Source organism: Euphorbia lathyris, chromosome 1 (assembly GCF_963576675.1).
Source record: "Euphorbia lathyris chromosome 1, ddEupLath1.1, whole genome shotgun sequence".
In the NCBI taxonomy this organism is placed as follows: domain Eukaryota; kingdom Viridiplantae; phylum Streptophyta; class Magnoliopsida; order Malpighiales; family Euphorbiaceae; genus Euphorbia; species Euphorbia lathyris.
This window is the reverse complement of record NC_088910.1, coordinates 8310279-8321937: the sequence shown is the minus strand read 5'-3', so window position 1 is coordinate 8321937 and position 11659 is coordinate 8310279. Positions and strand designations below refer to the sequence as shown.

Sequence of the window (11659 nt, the reverse complement as noted above, 5' to 3'; positions counted from 1 at the left end):
GTTAACTCTTGCGATTATATAAACCCATCAAACGCTATATTTCTTGCGATTTGGAGTGAGACGCTAAACGCTCCTCCGAAAAACCGAAACAAATCCCCCTGTAGGTTATAAACTCAGTCATTTTTATAAATTACTGTCGTGCCTATTACCCCAAAAAATAGCGATTTTGAACAATTAAAAAAATTGACTCATATATCTGCTAACTTCAAAATTCGCAAAGTACAAATGTATGTTCACAAACTTTCAAATTATATAGATCTTTTATATATATATTGGTCAAATCACAAAATTTATTTTTATACTTTTTCAAATATATTTAATACTAATATATACTCCGTCCGTTTCATAATATTTGTCTTTTTAGAATTTTTTTTATTCCATAATGTTTGACGTTTTGATTCAATCCATGTACATTAATTGATATTTTACCAAATATACCCTATTTAAGTTATCTTTTATTTTAGAAATAGATAGTACAAATTAATTAATTGATGCAATTAATACAAGAGTAATAAAAATTTTAGTTAACATTAATTACATTTCTTAATTCTTACGAGGAAAGTAATATTTAATTGCTTTCAAAGGAACAATTAATTAACTGAAGATCCGTCGCCAAATCAAAGAAACAATAAATTATACTTTTATATATATATATATATATAGTGACTCTTATCATGGCAGCTAAAAGTAATTTTACCCATAATATTGACAAACTGGGTTAATTTGAGAAATTATTCATCAAAATATATTCCCAGTCATGAATCTTGTCATCTACGTTTCACATGTTCGTCATTCTATCACTCATTAATAACAGATCACAAACATATGAGTAGACGTTTTGAAAAAAAAATTAAAATTAAAAAACATACCATCTTTTTTTTTGTATGAGTTGGAAAAAAAATTCAAATATTTTAAAAAATTTATAAATATTAATCTCCAATACTATTATTAAATCACAGAAAATATGAAATATTTTTTTAGAACCAACTAATATGCAATTGGTACAGAATAATAAACAAAATATGTGTTTTACCGTTTCAAAAAAAAAGAAATATATGTGTTTTATAATAATGTCCGAAATTGACACAACTTGTGAACTTTAGAAGTAAAATTGCTCTTAGCTACTAAGTTTAGCAATAAAATTACATCATTTTAGACGTTACGGATAAAATTACTCGCGACTGTAAATCTATTTGCACCTTATCCTCTCTCTATATATATATATAAAATATGGTGATCGCCTCATATTTACAGGACTCAACATTATTAAGTCTAACTTATTTTTTTTTTTATAAAAAAAAAAACATTATTAAGTCTAACTGTTGATTTGATTAAAAAAAAAAAAAAATTCTAACTGTTGATACATTATTGGCATTGACTAAAGAAAAAATTGTATGAGATTTGGACACAGATCTCGAGTTAATTAATTGTCCCCAAATATTATATGAAAGCAATTAAAGCATTATACTAAATATATATTTAATAATAATTCAAAAAAAATATATATTTAATAATCTTTGTCTGTTTTTTTTTATGAAAATCTGGACTTGATATTAATTACGCCTTAAAGCATCATTACAAATGTCCTCCCAGATACAAGAAGGACAATCTTCTATAAAGATTAACGGAGAACTAATATCCCTGGCCCATGCAGCAAGTTTATGAGCCAGAACATTCCCCTCACGATGATTAAAACTAAAACTACACATTGCAAAACCCGAGCTAAAATTACCAACATCTTCATAAAGAAATTGTAGCGCAGCCTGAGGGAATAATCTTTCTCTGTTATTTATTTTTTTTGGGTAGAACTTTATCTTGTTAATTAAAAATATAATCTGTATTTTTTGAACAAAAAAAATATTACTATTTTTCATTTTGTGTAATGTCTAATCATAACCTCTAAATTATTTTGGGTTAAGGTGTAAAAATACCCTTAACGTTTACAAGAATGAGCAATTTTACTCTTAACATCTAAATTAATGCAATTTTACCCCTAACGTTGCTAGCTAAAAGTAATTTTTACCCATAACGTTGATAAGTTGTGTCAATTTCAAATATTATTTTAAAACACATATTTTTATTAAAAAATCATGATAAATCAAACCAAACCAAATCAAACTCAACTTATAATTTCCTTTGTTGTCGAGATTCATCTATATCTAGCCCGATAGACTCGCAACGAAGAATGCCATCTGAAAACGAACAGGGAGGAAAGGATTCCAGAATGAATGAGCTACAGAACAGTCTCTAAGAGTATGTAGTCTGATTTCTACCGCCGGGCAGCAGCCACAAGTTAGCTCATCCGTTAGGTGCCATCAGACCCGATTCGAGTTACATAATAAACCCCCATTCAAAATAACCCAAAAAAAGCACTTTAACATTGAAAATTAACTTAACAGCCATCACTTCACCACCGACCAGAATGCCCCGCCATATGCAAGATTGAGCAGATTGTGCTTTAAAAATCTCCAGACCGGTCCTATTACCCCTATACTTAGCCTTCAAAACCTTTACCCAAAGCGAATCCCCATTTGTCATAGCCCAGCTGAGCCTTGCTAACATGGCCTAGTTGAAATTACACATCCTTCGGGTCCCGAGGCCCCCCTACTTCTTTGGTTTACCAACCGAATTCCAATTTACTAGTTGGATTTTCCGTGCAGAGCCACAAAAACTCCAAAGGAACCCTCGATTATATATGTCCAACCTATCGCAAACACTTTTTTGGGAGAAGAACCGTTTGCATCACATAATTAGGAATATTAGCCATTACAAATTTAACAAGAGCCAGTCTACCTGCAAAGTTCAAACATTTTGGCATTCACTCTATCAACCACATATCCGTACATATCCTTCGTGACCCTGGTATGCACCACCAACATCCCCAGATACACCAGAATCTCGCAAATACCCTGACTAGTATTATCAAACACATTAGCAGAAAACAATACCCACTCACCTTCTACCTAGAGCAATCTGAGAAGTCATAGAGGATGTCCCTAATCAAATAAGCTTGATCAACTGAGGCTTCAGACATTAGAATAATATCATCCGCAAAGAAAATATGAGAGAGTGTCGGCCCCCCCTCTAGACAACCGAATCAAGTGCCATAGGCCCCTATCGACTGCATCCCTAATTATCCAGTTTGAGATTTGTTAAACACCTTTTAGGTGGATTTGCTGCCAACTAAAATTTTATGCGTATAGTAAAATTCAAACTCGATATCTATAACTTAAGCGAATTAAGTCCTTTAACCAGTTAAATCAACCTTAATTGGTATTTAATTAGGTTTGATAAGATTCAATGGTGACAAACCTGGAATATATGAATTAGTTTAACTTTATTTAGAAAATATTATTAATTAGATGTCTTATATGCTTACTTTGTTTTTCACCATTAGATGATGGAGTGTAAAATTGATCAAATGGTGAAAACACATAAAGTAAGGCTTACTTTGTCAAACACAAAGTAAACATAGCCTCTACCTATTAATATAAATAATTATTAATTTTTGTATACAATTTTTTTTTAAATATTGAATATCAAAATTATATTATATATGAAAATATTTAATATTTAGCAAAAGTTAAATTGATCTATATATATAACACCATAAAAAGAAGACAAATTATTAGAAGCATCTGGTTCTCTATGTCAAATGAAGGACCTCCCATAGATATTTTGACACGTGTAATACAGACCCATATATATTATACGAGATCCGACTATTTTAATTATTACGTGGAGTCACACTACACGTATATCCAAATGTGAATTGAGGGTCTTCCGAGTGACATGGAAGACCGGGTACTTAATATACATTATAAAATTATCATATTTTTTTTTCAGGAAAATAAATTGTCATATTTAAATACAATTATCACGTCCATGAATATTTTTTTCACGGAATTAATATATATGACAACATATTAATGATCATAATAATAATCATGACATAATTTAATTAATCACTATTTCTATACCATTACTTATGATGAGTAAGAATTATCATAAAAAAAAAAATTAGTGAAGGTTTATATCACACATATAAAAAAATATAAATACGGGTTATTGGATTCCCTCTTGTACTGTAGAAACTTATTGAGTTGATTACAGTAGAAGAACAACAAAAGAACGAAAACCACAATCTTTGTATTACTGGTCACGAATCAACTATGCCGAGGTTAATTGGGAGGTGACACGATAGATTAATGAACAAAGAGCAACCGTTGAGACTGAGAAGAAGAACGGTGCAGGAGGGGAAGAAGGATGCTACTGAGTTGTCTTCCTAGTCATGTGAGGGCTCGTTTGTTTTACATAGTGTTTGTTGTTTGCTGTTACGGTTTCCTGTTTGCTATTACGGTTTGTTGTTTGCTGTTGGAAAAAACTGTTTTTCCAAAAATCAGAGATTCTCTGCTTTTGTAAAAAGCTGCTTTTCAAGTGTAAAAAGCAAACTGGAGGTCAGTAACCAAACACCTAATGCTGCTTTTTAGGTGTAAAAGGCAAACAGGAAAGTCACTAAGCAAACACCTAAAACTCTTCATTTTGAAGTGAAAAGGTAAACATGAGCACGAAAAGGAGCAACCAAGCACTTCCTGAATTAGGGTAATGTTATAGGATGTAGTTATCTATTTATAGCTATCAACTGGCCCTTAACCCTAATTACTCATTTAACCTATATTCGGTCGACTTCCGCTATGGGCAGATTATATTTGATCCATATAAAATATTTCCAATAAATGGTATATTCCACGACGACATTACATTATGACTATTAATCTTATTATCACACAAAATATTCAAATGGAAGACAATATATGAATACAGTCACAACAAGGGAACTATAAATGACATTTCCTACCCCGTATCTGAGTGGCGACTCTTATCTCCATCACCAGCCGTGCGTCAATTCTTAAATGGGTCCCAACCCAAAATAGTTGGATCATTAACGGTTTCCCTTTGGTGAAATCCCAACAAGACGTAGATACCTATAGTAGACTTAGATGATGTAAGACTAACTTCTTACAATTTTTATCTATAAGTAAAACATTAAGAAATTCTTTATTCGACGTAGCAGAATATCACAAGAACACATTATAAATAGTTTATTCACGCATGAATATCACCCTCAAAATTCAAGAGAACTTCTGAAAAACAAAATTTGCTTAATGAATATAAAAAAACTAACTATTACAAACCGAAATTGTTTCTTAAATAACATAAACAAACCCTAAAACTGAACCCTAAACTGAATAGCAAAATATTAAAAAGAAAAATTACACAAAAGTCCCCCCCCCACCCCCCCCCCCCCCCCCCACAAAAAAAAAATAGATTGTAATTTTGAAGGTCGAAACGAATGAATTTGGCCGAAAAGCAAAAGCATCACAGGGAAGTGATGAGTTTTGCTTGTTGGCATGTTTCCATCCAAAATAGGATCTAAAAATGCAAAAAATCGAAACTTTATAATTTGGAAGAAATTACAAAACAACCACTACATTAAAATTTATTAAATTTCGCCTGAATTTGCAAGCCAGTTCTTCTACCGCATCATTGTTACAACATAAATGAATTAAGGCTCGCTTTTATTTGAATAAAAACAAACGAAACATCAGTTTGAATATAAAGGAAATCTTTCATAAAAAATTCTAATGAACATGTAAAAAGCAGTTCCGAAAAATAGAAAGAAACTAGTAATTTAACATTTAGTACGTAGAAGCATCGCTATAAGGTCATTTAATACTCGAGGAGATGAACCATTCTCCTTGACAGATTCAATAATGAGCTTTCGTGCTTCCATAGCTTTCTTCCTCATTTCTCGGCCTTTTCTATTCTCGTCCATTACCTCCTCTATAATATTCTTCACGTCTTCCGACGAAATGTTACTCTCTAACCCTCTTCCCAACTCCACACTCACACCCATTTCCTCCACCAACATCTTACTATTATAAGGCTGTTCCGACGCCAACGGCCATCCAATGATCGGCACGCCTTGACTCAAGCTTTCCATTACTGAATTCCAACCGCAATGACTGAGAAACGCTCCCATTGATTTATGTGACAAAATCTCCAACTGGGATCCCCAATTTCTCACTAGTAAACCTTGTTTGGTACTCGTAATTCGCTCTTCGAATCCTTTCGGTAACCATTCCGATCTGAACTCGGATTTCCTGTCGAAACCGGTAGGCGGCCTAATCACCCAAATGAAAGGCTTTCTGCTCTTCTCTAAACCTGTAGCTAACTCCATCATCTGTGCAGGATTAATGCTGTTCTCTGATCCGAATGAAATGTATACCACTGAACAAGGTTGTTGTAAGTCAAGCCATGCCACGCATATCTCCGCCGGAATACCGGGTTGTTTTCCGACATGTTTTGATGGTTTTTCAGTTGAATCGGCGAGCATTTCCGCCGGAAGGAGCGGACCGACGCTCCAAACAGGAATTTTTAGATAATTCCTCAATAATTCCAACCCTAGAGGCTCAATTTCTTCAATTGTATTACATAACCATCCAGCAGATTGCAACGAATTTGAAAATTGTTGCTGTATAAGCTTGAACCAAACATCAGTACCATCTGAATTTCTTAAAAATGGATTCAATTGAGTGATATGAAACCGGCAATTCTCAGGAAACCCTGGAACATGAAATTCATCGGAATTGGAATCAGAATCGGAATTAATAACTTTCCGGTGAGGAAGATTCTGCCATAATGAGATTACACCCAAAATACCATATGCACCACAAGTACTGAAAGTGAGATTAACAATTCCTAAACTCTTTGCTACATCATTCGCCCAAAATCCAAGAGCAAGATCTGAAATCAAACAAAGAGGAGATTTTCCTTCTTTTTCTGCAATACCAGAGAGAAGATCATGAACTGGTGTTTTAAGAGCTATTGAAGATGCGAAAAAATGCCCAATTAGATAGTCAGGCACGTTCTCGGTGCTTTCAGTGTTGGGTGGAAGTCCAAACTCGGCCGCCGGAGAGAAAGGAAGCTCGACGAGATGGATGTCGCCGGAGAGAAGATCAATTGAATTGAAGGTTGAACGGAGGTATTTGATGTTGAGAGGAGTGTTGGCAATGGTGATAGTGAAGCCTGTTGTGTGATGGATTTTCTTTGCTAAAGCTAGAAATGGTATCAGATGGCCAAGAGCCATGTATGGTAACATCACAATGTGATGTTTAGTAGAACCCATTTTAGTTTTGCAATGGAATCTCTTGACCATGAGCTTATGCCCTTATATACAGAAATTTTACAGACTGATTTGACTGTTATTTGACTGTTACATCAGATTTTCTAAACAAGTTTATCAATAAATTGATACTATTTCATGCATTTTAGTGTTTGGCTTAATACATTCTGAACTTGTTCAAAAAGTTTGACTGGATCCTGAACTTTCAAAGTATTCCGATAGCCCCCTGAACTTGCATAAAATGTTCAGTTAGCCCTCTGAACTTGCTTAAAATATAATCAATTCATCACTCTGTTGCAAAAAAAAAATAGTAAGTTAAATGCGGAAAATGTATTACACGCGTCTTTAAAAAAGTAAAACAATCAAGATCGAAGTATTGCAGTTGTAATATTAGAGGATACAAGGTTTATAATTGAGCAAGCAATAACTTCATTTTTACTCTATTCTTGAATTATGTAATAACATTCTAACACACGTGGAGTACATCTTTCACATTTAACTTACTTTTTTACAACCGAGTGATCAGTTGATTACATTTTATGCAAGTTCATGGGGCTAACTGGACTTTTTATGCAAGTTGAGGGAGCTATCGGGACACTTTGAAAGTTTAGGGACCAATCAAACTTTTTGGACAAGTTCATGGAACAAATGATGTATTTTAATAACATGGTAAATATTTTAAACAGTTTTTTTTTCTGACTAACTTCTTGCAGACTTAAATACTGGCACTTTGTCGGGTTATTTGTCACTGCATTTGTAACAAAAGAAATATTTTACAAATAATTGATGCTTGAAAAGTCGCATCGATCTAAGAATTAAATAACGATTAAAAAACAGTAAATATAAAGATTTTCTGTTAGATTAGGATATAATTGAGCTTTTCTCGTTAAAAAAAGTAAAACAAATTTAGACCTTATTCTATAAATTAATGCTATTTTTTTATAAAAAATTAATTATTTCTATTTTTACGTTGATGCCAATCATTTAACACCATTTCCCATAAAATAGGATGCACCATGTTTTTTAATTGATCGAGTTTATTATTCCATGAATATAATATAAAAATATCTTGTTCAAAACAAGGGTCGGTTGGAACGTTCAGACTTCGCTTTAGGCGTTTAAAATCGAGAACCGTTCCGATTAGTATCTTTAGACATTTTATTGGTCCTTAGAAGATTTTTATAACTCATTAATAACAGAATATAATAAAGTATATAATAAGAATAATAAGAATGAAATGATGATATTATATTTTATCATTATGTTTGACATCAAAAAAAAAAAAAACTTTGGGTAAATAGTTTAGTAGTCTCTTCTTTTCCTTAACACACTCTTAAGTCCCTCTATTTTGGAAAACGTAATATAAGATCCCTATTTTTTATCAATATTAACCATTTGACCCTTTTGTCTATTTCTTTTTAGATTTTTAACCGTTGTATTTGGCATAAACAGACAGACAAAAAATAGATCATTTTGTATCTACTATGGATGTCCTGGAAGTTAAGATATGTTCGGTTAAAAAACTAAAAAAACTAAATAGAATGACTAAATGGTTAATATTGACAAAAGATAGAGATCTTATAATATGTGTTTCAAAATAGGAGGACTAAACAGTGTGTTAGGTAAAAAGACGGGGACTAATAAATTATTTACCAGTATAGAAACACAAATTGCAACCCAATTTTGTAATATAATCATCATTTTATAACAAGCTTGATTAAGGTGTATTTGGTTACTCCATTTTTTTCTCCTCTTTGCCTTTACACTTTAAAAGAGAGAATTTTAGGTATTTGGTTAGACACTTTTTGTTTACCTTTTGTAGCTGAAAAGTAGTTTTTTACAAAAGCACGAGAAATCATGTTTTTTAGAAAAGCAGCAAACAACAAACCGTAACAGCAACAACAAATAGCAGGTAAATCAAACGGGTCCTAAAGGTCGTTTGGTTCACCTGTTTATGTTTGTTGTTTGTTGTTTCTTTTAGTTGTTTGCCGTTTCTGACAGGTAATAGATGTTAGTTAATTTTTTCTGCTAAAAGCTGCAGTTTCGAAATTTTACCAAACACATTTATCTCCTATTTATAATTAAAAGGCAAAAAGTGGTTCCGAAATGGGAAACAAATGGACACTAAATAGGTGTTTGTTTACTCTTTTTTTTTCTCATATTTGTATTTTTACTTTAAAATTGAGAGTTTTAGGTGTTTGGTTAGAGTTCTCATGTTTTTATATATGAAAATTAGTTTTTTTACAAAAGTATGGAATCCCCGCTTTTAGCAACAGCAAGCAGTAAACAGCAGGTAAACCAAATGTATATATTTGTGGTTTTCATATATGTAATTTATTTAAATATAATTAATCCAATTAATTTAATGTTTTGGGTAATTTATTAAAATAGTTAATTCATTAAAATATTTAATTCATTAATAATAATATTTTTTATTAATATATTAATTGAGTCCTATTGAAAATAATGTAAATTGTAAAAAAATTGCAAAATAAAATATATGTAAAAGTGAAATTGAAATTCTAGTAATGCGTATATACAAATTACAATTTACAATTACAAACTAAAAATTGTTGAAAATTAACTATTAGTATATAACAATGGGTTTCATCTGGTCAGTGACAGATCAAATTTGATTCGACACTGTTAGATCTAAAAAGTATAAAGGCCCGTTTGTTTCATCTACTGTTTATTGTTGTTGTTCAAATTTGTTGTTTGCTGTTGGAAAAAACTGTTTTTCCAAAAAGCAGTGATTCCTTGCTTTTGTAAAAGACTGCTTTTCAGGGGTAAAAGATAAACAGGAGGTCACTAACCAAACACCTAAAACTCTCCCTTTTGAAGTGGAAAGGCGAACAGGAGTATGAAAATGAGCAACCAAACACCTCCTAAATCTAAGCCTTACAATGATTTTAATCTCCATCACAAGATTTTAATAAACGTAAATTTAACGGTGACTGACCAAATCCAGCTGAAAATAACTGGTAAATAGTGTTTTTTATCTGGTCAGTGACTGATCAACTGAATTTGGTTAGACACTGTTAGATCTATAAATCTAAGCTTTATAATGATTTTAATCTCCTTACAATGATTTTAATCTCAATCACAAGATTTTAATCTACGCGTAGATTTAACAGTGACGGACTAAATTCACTTAGGGCCCGTTTGTTTTATCTACTGTTTGTTGTTGTTGTTTGCTGTTACGGTTTGCTGTTTGCTGGTTCTTTTGGAAAAAGCTACTTTTCCAAAAAGCAGAGATTCCCTGCTTTTGTAAAAGGCTGCTTTTCAGGTGTAAAAAACAAACAGGAGGTCACTAACCAAACACTTAATGCTGCTTTTCAACTGTAAAAGGCAAACAGGAGAAGCTTAACCAAACACCTAAAACTCTGCCTTTTAAAATAAAAAGACAAATAGGAGGTGAAAAGTAGGTAAACAAACACCCCCTTAGTCAGTCACTGACCAACTGAAAATCACTGAATTTTTTTTAAGAATACATTGCTTAATTTTGAAAAAGTAATAAATAATTTAAAATTAACTATAAAATAAATATTAAATGTTAAAACTATGTTGGAAGTAGCAGCTATCTTGAAGGATAAGTTGGCTTTGCATTTAAACCACAAATCAATTAATCCAATTTAAACATAAAGAGAGTGATAGGAGCCGACCTTATTATTTAAAATATTTCCTATAATGTCAATTTATGAACTACTGTTAAACTACAAAGTTATATACACTATGCCATTATTATTATTATTATTATTCCGGAACCACCACAGCCTCAAATTTTTTGAAGACAATTGGGCCGAAACTACTCGTGGTCATGGTGGTTTCGGCAGCTGGAACCCCCTTGTCTCCGCCCCCTGCTCGTTAATGCTATTTGAAATTGGGCCAATTTAAGATTTTTTATATATATAAAAGTCAATTTAATAATGATGTCATACTATCGTAAAAGGAGCACACGTGAACCAATGAGGTTACTTTGCCCAAAAATAAAACCGTTAGACATGTGGCTCAATCAAACAAAGATCTTAAGTGACACACGCACCCTACCTCTTATTCCCCACTAGAATAAACGGAGATAGCAGGCACCAGGGGCGGAGCTAGGGGGGTAGGGGAGGGTCTCCCGACCCTACGACCCTCCGGAACACCTTTGACGAATAGTGGTTCAGTCCCGAGCAGCCCCCCAAAATAGTTAAAATTAGTACTTATAACGTAGAATGTGATTATATGACATAAAACTAAGTTTGCATAGTTGGTTGTAGTGATAATTAAAGAAATCTCTACGTCCAATTGGTCTTATGTTTGAATCTCATTCTCTTCACTTTTTATCTCATTTTAATTTTTTCCCTTAAACCTCATTATTGCACCATTTTAGACGTTAGGGGTAAAATTGATCTTAGGTGTAAATATTAGAGTATTTTTGCACTTTATCCTTACTTTATATTGAATCTCACTTGTTTTGTACCTTAATGTTTC

The 11659-nt window shown here is 32.4% G+C and overlaps 1 protein-coding gene across 1 annotated transcript; it reads right to left on the bottom strand.

Moving 5' to 3' along the window:
- Positions 1-5692: 5692 nt before the first annotated feature.
- LOC136216782 (UDP-glycosyltransferase 92A1-like) lies at positions 5693-7189 on the bottom strand. The gene has a single exon (XM_066003345.1). It carries the CDS (start codon positions 7187-7189, stop codon positions 5693-5695), a length of 1497 nt encoding a protein of 498 aa, XP_065859417.1.
- Positions 7190-11659: the final 4470 nt, after the last annotated feature.